The sequence below is a fragment of the Lycorma delicatula genome, chromosome 6, assembly GCF_047948215.1.
Source record: "Lycorma delicatula isolate Av1 chromosome 6, ASM4794821v1, whole genome shotgun sequence".
NCBI lineage: Eukaryota > Metazoa > Arthropoda > Insecta > Hemiptera > Fulgoridae > Lycorma > Lycorma delicatula.
Window position 1 is genome coordinate 126,224,763 of NC_134460.1, and position 12,936 is coordinate 126,237,698.

At 29.9% G+C, this 12,936-nt stretch overlaps 1 protein-coding gene across 1 annotated transcript in view; it reads left to right on the plus strand.

Annotated features, from left to right (window-relative positions):
* nonC (serine/threonine-protein kinase Smg1) overlaps positions 1–12,936 on the plus strand; it is a 254,741-nt gene that overhangs the window by 61,976 nt on the left and 179,829 nt on the right. Inside the window, exons 7-11 of the mRNA XM_075368488.1 lie at positions 2,687–2,973; positions 5,168–5,325; positions 5,559–5,710; positions 6,988–7,166; positions 12,670–12,827. Coding sequence (XP_075224603.1) covers positions 2,687–2,973; positions 5,168–5,325; positions 5,559–5,710; positions 6,988–7,166; positions 12,670–12,827 — 934 coding nt within the window. The remainder of the gene's footprint in view (positions 1–2,686; positions 2,974–5,167; positions 5,326–5,558; positions 5,711–6,987; positions 7,167–12,669; positions 12,828–12,936) is intronic.

Consider the following 12,936-nt stretch of genomic DNA (forward strand, 5'->3'; position numbering starts at 1 on the left):
AAATCTGTTTTTAAAATTTTCTGCACAAATCGCCTAGAAATTCCAAGTTATGTTACTGCTTTTCTTGTTGATTTGTCCGAGCTTTTCATTAATGCTGCTCTGACAGCTTTGAATTCTGTGGAGAATGAACATTGGCAGGCTGTTAGCGCTTACTCTCAAATACTGAACTGTCATTAAATTTTTCATTAAAACTAGAAGTATTGTTTTAAATGAGAGAAACCACAGAGTTTGAAAATGTGGACAAAATCGTCTTTGTGTAAGCATCACACTTTTTGTTTCAGTTTCAAGAGTTTTTATGCACTATTCAACAGTCTTCCTTTTGTCAGCCATCTTGGAACGATAAAAAAAACGGCGCACTTGGAAAGAGAAGAAACTAATATTCATGAATTGCTATCACTTCTGCCAACATAAAACACATAATAATTATTAGCCTAAACAATTATTGCCAAAACAAATGTTGGATCATTTCATGCACCACCCTGTACTTTCAAATTGATTGCTTTATTTAATTGACAGTTGAAGTGATAATATGGATCAATTTGACTTTATTACTTCATCCTATCTGTTTCGTATTTTTCTGATGCAGACATAGCCAAATAATTGTCTAGTTTATATGAAATTTTTGCAATGAGGTTCATCATATTAGACAGAATGATGTATGTTTAAAAAATTTTGTGTTTCTTAATGGTAACTGTTCTCTTAGAAAGGTGTGAAGGTTACTCCAGTGCAACCTATCTGATGGCACACAACTCCAATTGGATTCTTCACTCTCATATCTTACTCCCATTTTTAAACCTAATTTTTGCTTCTGAGATTGGTCACTTACTATAATGTGATTTTATGCCTTTTATCAGTAAAATTTTAACTTTGTTTTATGTTAGTATATAGTATTGGTTTACATTGTAACTTTTTTTACCATTTTTTCCTTGATCATTTTATGTGCAAGATAAATTTTAAAAATACAAAATAAATTATTACTATGTGGTGGGAAAAATCTCAACAGTTAATTATTAGTGACATACTAGATGTCACTATGTATAATATTTTTAGATATCATAAAATTATTTCCTGGCTTTGGCTAAACTTTCCCATTCAGTTATGATTTGGTATCTCTGTCATATTTTATTTTTATTTTACTAAATCAGTTTTGTTTCACTCCAATTGTTTAATTTACTTTAAACAAGCATGATCTACTGTTTGCCAAATTACTAATTATGTATGGTCCTTATTTTATGTTTCCTTTGACATCACTGCCTTTGTTTTAATTTCATACTTTGTTGTGTTGTCATGCTTCATTTCATCATTTAAATACTTTTCCTACTTACACTAGCTTATTTGATTTTTCTTGTTACTTCAGTCAGATTTTCAGGTTATCAAATTTTCTTCACCTTTCCTTTCTTCGTTTTACTTTCTTTCAGTTTTAACTGACTGAAAATTTTGTTCAAGTTCTTTTTCTCAGCCTATAAAGTAGAGTATGAATCTTTTATAAGTGCATGTTATTTTTCTTTTTTCAATTTTCACATCCCTTACTTCCTGCTAGCACTTTTTCCATTACCATCTTCTCTACCTGTGTGTTAGAGTATTGTGGTCAAACAGTATTCTTTTTAACATTTGTCTAGTGGTACTAATTATGATTGCTATATAGATGACATCAACACTGCCGTAATTTGTATACTCAGAAAACCTATTAATAAAATTGATGATTATTTTTTCATATATATTAAGTTATTTGAGCAAAGGTTGGTTTAGATTTTATTAATTCTAAGGCCAATTATTTAATAAGGCTAGGTGGTGCTACTTTGCCAGCTCTGCAAATAGCAATTCTGAAGTTAATGTTTCAATATTTTTTGTTTTTTTTAATGGTGTGACAGGTACTTTTACTTACTCATTTCTTTCAGGCACTCAGGTTTGCTTTCTTTGATAATAATGAGTTAGTTCCCTGTGTAGCAACCCATATGGTCAACAAAAGAGTAAATTGCTACTTTAGAGCTAGAAAACTATACTTTGGTGGTAGGTTTGGTGTATGCTAATATGCAATAATATGTTTGGCTCAGTGAATACATTGGAAAATCACTTTCCCTAATAAGTCTGGTTCAGGCGCTTGTTATTTTGGGAATGGTTAACCATTGGAATTGAATTTATATTTCATATAGGTCACTTAACCTTTTTAAGTATGGCACCTAATATACATATATTTTACTTGTTCAAGTTGCCCAATTGTTAACATGTAAAAATTAATGAAGAATTAGTGAGGAGAGCTAATAGCCATACATGATATTTTGCTGCTGTTGATTGGTTTTAAAGATTGAATTCAAGAGGAATATTCAAATAAGGCAATTTCTTTTTAGGGCTATTTTGTTTTGAAGGCTATTATGGCTTTTCCCATTAAAAAATATTTTGATACAATGTAATCAATCCTTCCAATGTCTGGTAACACTGAAGTGTCTTGCTCTTTAAAATTTAAATCCATTTCGTGTAGGTGTAAAATTAAAGATGTTTTTATACTGATTGAAGTATGTAGTTCGTGCAGATAAATAAATTATGTAAATTAAAAAACGTTGTGAAACTATTTAATGCAGGGTTGAACTTCTCTCTTAAAACATTAAGTTTATTAAGTTTTTTCTATTTATGTTAATTTTTTTTTGTTTTCTCATTGATAAAAAAAAAGCTTTTCCTACTTTTTCAGGATATTGTTGATATTCTTCTTGGTTGGCATTTAGACTCGAAACAACCATTGCAAGTGATATGGCTTGTATCATCAACATTACAACGTATGTCACAATATTGGATTGGTGATATTTCATTTTCACTTGCATTACTTCGAGATTTCCTTGATGATATTGAAGCTGATAACAATACATATGATGTTTATTCATCTGCATCTGTTGGAGCAACTAATAAATCTTCGATTGATGATATTTATTCTGATGGTGATATGGTTGGAGGCATTCCTAAATTGACGAGTTTTATTGGGTAAATATATTATTTTTGGATGAATCTCAATGATTTCATTAATTAATAGAATTTTATGATAATCTATTAAAAAAATAGAAACAAAAGAAAATTATTATACACAGAAAGTTGGTTGCAGTATGAGTTGTATTCAATTTTAATTCAGTTCTACTTGAGATTTTACATTTATTGTTGCTTAATTGTTACTGTATTTTAATGAATTCTTACATGCGGATTATTAAAAACTATAACATCAGGGTCCTTCTTACTTGCCCATTCATTTACTAAAATCTGAAATAGATAGTATGTTTGAACAATTTTAAATATAAATTTACATAGGGTTCATTCACTTTGTTATTTACTATATTAATATAAATACATACATAAAGACTGTCATGTGATATGTACAAGCATTGTTTACTTCGAAGAGTCTGTAGGATAATTTATCCAGCTCAAGATTATTTTGAATTTCAATTCACTGAGCAATTATTCATTTTTCATCTTGTCTATAGCATTATTGAATATTTAGCTGTGACCTTTCTTATCTTGAGAACCTTAAAGAGGATTCATCAAATATTACGAAGGTTATTTTTTTTTCAAGGTCCGATCAGTCACAAAATTAAAACCACAATGAAAATAAAAACATTTTTATTTGTAACAAATACTTATATAGTTACGCTATTTCTCTACATAGTCGTTACTCCAATTTAGACATTTGTTGTAGCGTGGTACCAACTTTCCAATACCCTCATCATAGAATGGAGCCGCCTGTGTTTTCAGCCATGTTTCTACGCTGGTCTGCAGCTCGATGTCTATGCCAAAATTTTGTCCTCCTAGCCAACGTTTCATGTGAGCAAAGAGGTGAAAATCGGTTGGAGCCAAGTCCGGGCTGTATGGTGGGTGATCAAACACTTCCCAACGAAAACGCTGCAGGAGCTTCTTTGTTACAGCTGCAGTATGCGGCTGAGCATTGTCATGGAGAAACACAATGCCTGATGTCAACATTCCTCTCCGCTTATTCTGAATTGCCCTTCGTAGACGTTGAAGAGTCACACAGTATGAGGCTGCAGTGATAGTCGTGCCATGTTCTACGAATTCCACCAAGAGAACTCCATTCTGGTCCCAGAACACAGTAGTCATACACTTTCTGTTGGAGAAGGTTTGCCTGAACTTCTTTGGCTTACTGGGAGAATGAGAATGCATCTACTGTTTGGATTGTTCTTTTGTTTCTTCAGTTTCGAAATGGACCCATGTCTCGTGTCCCCTGTGATAATTTTATTCAAAAAATCTTCTCCTTCATTGTCGTATGGCTGGAGAAACGTTAGGGAGGCATCCATTCTCATTGTTTTGTGATGGTCGGACAGCATCTTGGGAACCCATCTCGCACACAGTTTGCAGTACTGAAGTCTCTCACTCACAATTGTGTAGAGAGCTGACCTTGAAATTTCAGGAAACTAATCACTCAATACAGAAATTGTGAACTGACGATTTTCCTGAATTGCCTTATCCACTCACAGAACGAGATCATCAGTTGACACTTGCTTCCTTTCCTGACCGCCTGCTTCATGAACATCTGCACATCCTGCTTAAAGTTCCTGCACCATTGTCGCACTTTGCTGTCACTCATTGAAGTTTCACCATACCCGTTACTTATTCGTCGATGAATTTCAGCTGCATTACATCCCTTGGCCTGAAGAAATCGAATTACCCCACGCACTTCACACTTGGTGAGAGATGCTATTGTTGTAGACATGTTTACGTGCTAGCTGCATGTAAACATGTGCAGCTAGTGACGCGGCGTGATTGAAGGACATACTAGAGACGCTACACAACACATATGTGCAAAGGTTCATCCGATTTTTGCGCGGGTTTTTATTTCGCGGCTGATTGGACCTTGAAAAAAATAACCCTCATACCTTCACCTTTGTTGCTTAAGTCGACCTTAGTGATCAGTGAGTAATCCTCCATATGAGGAATATTAATATTTCCCAAAAAATATGACTGTAGAATAAATGCTCCTGTTGTATAGTAGTTACAAATCTTAAAGAAAACTAACCGATTTATTTATTATTTAGGTGGTAGAGTTTATTTGATTTTATTATTCTGTACTAGATTAATGAGTGAACAAAACCCTTTGTAGCTATTCCTATCATGTAGTAGAGTTAACTTTCTGATAAAGTGATTGTTATTCAGAATTTGTGTTATTTTATTTCAGATTATTTAATACAGTAGTAAGGACACTTGGACCACATCTTAGTCCAACAATATCACCCTCTGTGTCGTGGGCTTTTTTGACCGATTGTTTACAGCGTTTAATGAATAATATGTTAAAAAATCTTGATGGTGCAATTAATCAGCAATTGATAATTACAGGTATTTGTTTTTTATTGATTTTAACAGATCACTATGATTATTATTTTAAATTAGTTATTCCAGATTAAAAAAATATGTTACCTTTATTAAACTGTCTCTGTTTTATAGTTTTTCTGTTCCGATCTTTTGTATTGGCTTTATATTTTTTTCATAATTAATGAATAATTTGATTTTAAGATGATTTTTTTGTTAACCATTATTGTTATTAATCGTAAAGTTGTTTTTTTTTATAGGAAATGAATGTGCTTGGTTGTTGTTGTCATTATTACAAGCCAAAACTTGCCCTGCTCATGAAATGCTGTATCAGTTAATTGATTTTCAACTCACACATGCTGATGAGTTATCAGATGTTGCATTAGCTTCTGCTCTTCAATTAATTGCTAAGGTATTTTTTTTATAAATTTTAGTGATAAAATATACACTTATATATAAGTGTAAATGTTTTGTTTTCTACATATAATCAAAGTTATTTATTTTGTCACATTAAAAAAAAAAAAAAAAAAAAAAAAAAAAATTGTAAATGTTTTTATAAATTTCATTAGTTCTAAATGTTATTGATTTTATTTTCCTTACTTTCTAGTGCTTAAAGAAACAAAGTTACTTTTATTCAAAAAATGTTCAGCCAGATCTTTGTATATATTTATATTTTAAGGGCTTGAATTCAAAATATTTAGAATTCAGCAAACGTAAGTTGTAACATGCTCAATATTATTATTGACTTCTTATTAGAAATAATATTGTAGTAGTAAATAGTTCATGTAAATCATTTGGAGTAAACCATTTTGAGTACTTTTATCATAAAACACACACACACATATATATATATATATATATATATATATATATATATATTTGGACTTGAAAAAATTATATATATGTAAAAAAAAAAGAAATAGTTGTAATATCACTTAAAACATCTTTATATTTGTTTGATACTTTTATTATTGAAGATTTTAGTTCAGTTTAAGAACCACTGAAGAAGCTGAATTTTATTTGAAATAAAATTTTTTGTGGGGTATTATATTGTCTTAGAGTACACTAGTTATCCCATATATATAATAGTTAACCCATATATATAATATGGAATTTTATCACGTTATGTGCTACTCAAAAAAAATTTTCCTTAAGTTTGATCACAACTATGCAATTACATTCTCCTATAATACCAAGCAATAATGTATGCAGTATTATCAGCACAAGCTGACTTAATGCTATCTACATTTTGCCTTCATCTATGGAACAATTTTAAATGTTACACCTTCAGTATTCCATTTGCAAATTCCACATTCAGGTCACCCATCTGAGTGTCTAGTAAATCAATGTTTGTGCATCCAGCAGTGCGGTGCTTATACATTTTTTTTTTCATGAACAGGTAAACTCTCTGGGCTCATTGAGTTTTAAGAATAGTTATCTTTATCACAGTAGTGTTAACTTCTTCCAACTGACATGACAGATCCACCAAGTGTAATGAACCATGGGATTTGAACTGGCACAAAAGGATGTGCAATATCCAGCCTAAGGCATACTTTTTAATTTATACATTTCACTTAGTGGGAACACTGAAATGTAGAAGAAAATTATTGTGTATAATGTTTTATGTTTAAAGCATGTGAAAAGATGTTTTATTATTGTTGTTAAATTCTTTGTTTTGTTTACCGTTAGGTTGTAAAAGAAATAAGTGCAAATTTACCATTAGAATTGGTTCACACATTGTTGGGTCCAGATTCAGTTTTATTACAGTTAAGATTCAGTTTATCATTAATAATACATGCTGGAGTTGTTTCTGTCTATCACAGTTTATTAAGTTTAAAAAATATTCCACTTCTAAAGGAAGCATATAGGTATGTTATTTTATCATTACTTTATACATTTAATTTTTTACTAGTTATTTATTATTAGATATGTTTTCTGTTTTATTTTCTTCCTACATTTGTTTCAAACTATCAAATAAAATCTTTTTAATAATTTATTTTTCTTTAAAATTGATTTTGAGGTCTAAGTATGACACAATATTTAATAAATGCAAAATTCTGTGCTGATTTGTATCAAACAGTTAAGTAGCCAATAGAGGGAAATTAATTATACTTTTTACTTATAGCTGTTAACTGTATTATTATTAATTTTTTTGTAATTTACTATTTATTAATTACCAATTTATTCATTCTAATTAGTTTAGTTGTAAATTTTATAATTTGAAAAAAATATATGACATCAGTATTTTTGGATACGTTTACGGTTAGAAGGAGTGGCGTTTTTAGTGGTTTAGTTGGCTGCATTACTCATCAACCCCTTTGAGTGGCAAAATAAATTTTGTACTATAACTGTATTAGTAAAAAAAATCTGTGTGATTGTTATTGGCTGTCTAGTGGTTTTAAATATTTTATTTATTATTAAAAGTATAAATAACTATTAGAGAAGACACTTTTCTCTGATGAGCTAGCATCTAGATAGATGCCAGAAAAGCTTTTAGGAAAAAGATCTCGAGAAGCAGCTAAAAGAAATGCTCAGTTATAAAGAAAATTCTATGTAATAAAAGGATGAAGGAAATTATTTTTATAACAATATTCTACCACCTACCATTAATATTTTTTCCTGGGAACTCATCTGTATAATTGTGTATTTATTTTTTTAATTTTTCCAATAATTCTACATATTGGTGCCTGAAAGATCATTAGATGACTGTAATCCCACTTTGCTCTCCATATTGTTTCATACCTTATTGGAAACTTAAAAATAGATAATGATTTAGACATATTCATTTTAATATAGGTTAAAATCTCTATGTTGAAGGAGAAATACAATGCTACTTCATTAATTCATACACTGTTAATTCTAATATTCCATTGATTTTAAATTTCTTCTTGGTTAGTGTTATTCAGTATTGTTTAATTCATTTTGAACTGCAGTTATTTCTATGACTTAAAAAAAATCAATTTTAATCTGAATGCACTAGTACAAATAACCTTTTTTTGTTTAATTATTAAACTTCTAACAATTTGAAGTGTTGGTTAAAATTGAAGTTTATTCTTCCTTTACTGCTTCAAATTAATTTCATTGAATTAGAAAAGAGTAATTTTTTGTATGAATTTTCAATAAGAAGTATTGGAGTTTTTCAATGTTTTTTTTTGTTGTGGAAACTGAAGATTATAACTATGTATGAAAAATAATAATTAATTAATAGTCATATTTTTCAATGACATCAGAACATAATTACAAATTCTTAAGGTTGTTAAGATTGGAGCTCAAAGGTAGTTATGAAATGTGGTATTAGTTTTTATTTAACATGAAGAAAATAATTCAACATTATCGGATCCCCTGCTCTAGATAGGAGGTCATTGGTATTACTGTTTTTTTGCTTTTAAAGAGTTCTGGTTTTGAACTGTGGAATAATCATTATGTGTCATATTATACTGCTTGTTGAAATTACATGTCCAAATTCATATCACTCAATGCTGGTCGTGTAAATTTATCTGTAATTATATAGCAATTTCTCATTCACCATAAGTACTTGGTTGTCTTCATTTTCAAAGATAGTGGGCTCAATAATGTTTCCTGCTAAATAATAAGTGTAAGATGGATTAATTGTTTGTATATTTTTATTGGATTTTCATTACTTCAGATGTGATAACTTTGCTTGTTTACTTATCAGTTAAATTTAAAATGGGCATGGTCATTGAAAATAGTTTTTTTTATTGCAAAACCATTGTCAACAGCTACGAAACTACAAATAGGGGGTTACTTTACACAAAGTTTGTATTAAAATGTATGTTAACTATCCCTGTATGTATCTTTGAAATGATTTCACGTTTTTAAACAAGTTCAACTAGGTACAAATGGACTAGTAATCTTGACAACATGAGTGTATTTAAGAAAAAGTGTTTTTTTTTTAATCTTAATGGTTATCATAATAACTTAAAATTAATAACAGGTCAACAAAAAAAATAATTTGGAACTGAGATAAAAGTAGCTGAATTAGAATGTATTTTTTATGCTGAATCTTAAAATGAAATCAGTTTTTCATCACTCTCAGATTTTTAATTATGACCCTTTAAAATATTGAGTAACTTCTTAAATAATAGAATACAAAAATAATAATTACAATTAAAATTCCTACCTTTATTTTGCAGACATTTACATTTATCCTAATTCCTTTTTTTCTTTTTATGTTCAGTGAAGTCTCTTTTTATCACTCAGCAGTAGTCACTCATAGATTCAACTCATTTGCCTTGATAAAGTTGTTCCATCTGCAATATATCTTGATGTGACCCTTTCTCCTTGTTCATCGCTGATGTCACACAAGTTTAAAGGGGAAAAGTCCAAATGGGAATATAAAAAATGAATTTTTAATGATATTCTGCAACCTAAATTTTTGTACTTCACCAAGAGTTCATTTATAAGCTGATGATGGTTTTCAGCTTTTTTGTTTCCAAGAAAACCAGTAATGATCATCTTTTAATGATGCTAATTCTTTAGGATTCAGTTTGCTGTCAGATATATTTAACAGATTAATTTTCTTATTTGTGGCCCGATGAATGTTGCCTCTTTTAATTTGGATTCACTTAGTTGTGAAAAAACCTGGGCTAAATATTTGAAGCCATTTCCATCTTTAATGCTTTTACAAGATTCTTCATGTGTAGAGATTGTAAAATAATATGATCTGTTTCGAGAAGGAGAATATTGGCAACATTTTCTTTTCCTGGGGTAAACTGATTTCTTTTTGGCCAGTCTTTAACTGTGTAGTATTTATCTGCAGCCCAGCTATCCCACAAACACGTGAAACACATATCTTTTGTAAAGCCACTCTGGAGACCAAGAAGAAGAAGGCTTCTGTCACTTTCAGGCCAGCAGTGATTCGCCAGGAGTGTTCAGCATATTTAATAGCTTTTGAAATTTTTAACATACATATGTTTCTTTCATTTTTACAGGATGTGCTGCTACCAATATAGAAGAAGACTTATTAGAGTCATGCAACAACACTGACTTTAAGCTTCTTTTTGATGAATCTATAAATAAATGCCAATCGTGAATAACATATTCAGTGTCCAGTTTAGACATTAGCCCCCTAACTTCATGGCTGAAACAAATTAAACCATCTCTTTTAAAGTACTTCAGTAAATTTTCGTTTTGATTTCTATGTACTGAATTTTAGTATCCTTGTTTAATAAATTCCATTCTTAAAGACGTGAACCTTGCAGGCCTGCATGTTACTTTGACAAATACAAGTCACAAATTAGGTCGCTGAGTTCTGCTTGTGTGATGAGGTTCAATATTTGCTTCTTCTGGAATATAATATCTATTGAAGTTGAGGCTTCTGGGGAAACAAATTTCATTCCAAGAAGTTGGAGAGATCGGAATCGGTAAATGAACACCGTGAAGTACTGGTTTCATAGCTTAATGAAAATTTGGGTTTGCAATACTGCTGTTATTGTTTGAATTGAAATCAGCAACATTTGTTAAGCAGAAATAGCAATCATCATAATGGTTAGTAGGCTCACACCTAATCATAGGTATCCCATAAAAGGCAAATACTCTTTTAACCACTGGGTTAATTTAATGTAGCCCTTGATGCATGCTACCTGCGGAGCCCAGGATTTATCTTCGTCTCCCAAGGGACAGTCAAAATAATGTTTGTAAGCAGTTTTCAGCAGATTCAGTACTGGTTTTCGTTGACTTTATGTGGTGAATTCTCCACAAACGTAACAAAAAAAATTTGAAAAATTTTTACAAGCCTCATTTTTATTCATTGTAAAATTCAAAATGTTTTAATGAATGAAATTAAATTGAAATATTACAGAAATACTTATTATAAAAATAATTTTTAATTTATTAATACTTAATTACTTAAAATACTTCATAAAATTGTTTCACCATCGAGTGCAATAAAACACAACATGAAACATACACACATGCTGCATGTGTATGCATGCACATACACATGTGCACACACACACACACACACACACAAAGAGAGAGAGAGAGAGAGAGACATACACACACACAAAACTTAACAAACCTTGATGTTCAATAAAATAATACCAAAAGTTGTTCTCTCATAGAAATCTTTCACTAAATTTATGGCATCACTTATGAAACAATCTTTCTGATATGTGTATGATAAAACTACTACCACAACTAAAGAACACAAGTCATTCCAACAGCTGCACTCATACTGAAGAAAATTTCATCACATTGAATTACTCGTTACTTGACTCGCTGACATGTCTAATTGTCTTGTTTGACATGAAATGACATCATTCGACATCATTGTTATAAATCACAGTATAAATCAGATGTGAATAAGCAAACATGCAGACATACTAACTTATTTGTATTGAACAAATAAATTTACGGGGTTGTAACCTAAGAATGTTGCATGTTGGGTTGTTTTAGAACACATTTTCAGATTCAACATATAAAATAATGTATACTATATATTAGAACACCTACTCCTTTTCAGTTCCAAATTTTATGTTAATCAGTGCAATGAATAGAACAGAAAAATTCACTGCATTAAAATGAATTAACTTTATTTATTTGTAACTAGAGTAGAATACTACTTTACCCTGGAAGGATTTTTACAGACAGTACAACACTACAAGAGTTAATTAATTAGTAATAGCTTTTAAATTTGTTAATCATTTTTTTTATAATTTCTCTTCTGAGGTTGAGATTGAAACCACTTCTTCAGTCTATTATTTAAGTGCAGGTTGGTGTCTGGTTATTTTATTTACATTTACACTTTATTTATCTACACACATGTGATGGGCCACCTTTGTTGTGTACAAAATATATATTTATGATGTTATTAACAAATGGAAAACATTTATAAAATTCAGAAGATACTGTTTTTGAACAGTGTTGGTTGAAGAATTGCAGTTACTGAAAAACTGTTTTAGGATGATTAAAAGTGTGGATGATTATTATTTGTTCTATAATATTTTCATCATTAGTAAAGTGATTGTTGATTTTTTAAATTTTGTTTCTTGGTTATAAGTTATTGATTCTACCTTTTAAGTTAAATTTAGTTAAATATAATTTTAAAAAAAATATAATTATGAAAACATGTTTTAATTATTAAAAGAATAAAACTGATAATTTGATTAATTTATTCATTCTTGACTTCATTTATGTATTGTGAAAAATATGTTTGGTAATGTATCATCTATTCATGAAAATAAACAAAAAATGAAAAATTGGTTACAAATATTTTTATTTTAAATTCTGTGAGATAAATTACTGTTATATCTGATTTTCAATTGTAAACTTAAAATAAATCTTTCCTTAACTTCTTTAATGACTATTTTTATTTGTGCTAAATATTTTACACTTTCTGTTTTGTTTTAGGTATGTGTTAGGTGATTTAGAGGTAGCATATAAAGTATTACTTGTTGATGTTCCTTCACTGTGTGCTGGAAATCAGAATCCGCACAGTGAAATCAGTTATACACCAGCTCAGGCACATTATGTTCTGTTAATGCATTTTAAAGCCCTGGCTGATATAGGTAGGTAATCATTTTATATTTATTAGTAATTTAGTTCTGACTAATTTGTAATTATGATGAATTTATTTGTATACATTTATGAAAATTACTGTTCACAGTGTGTTGCTGA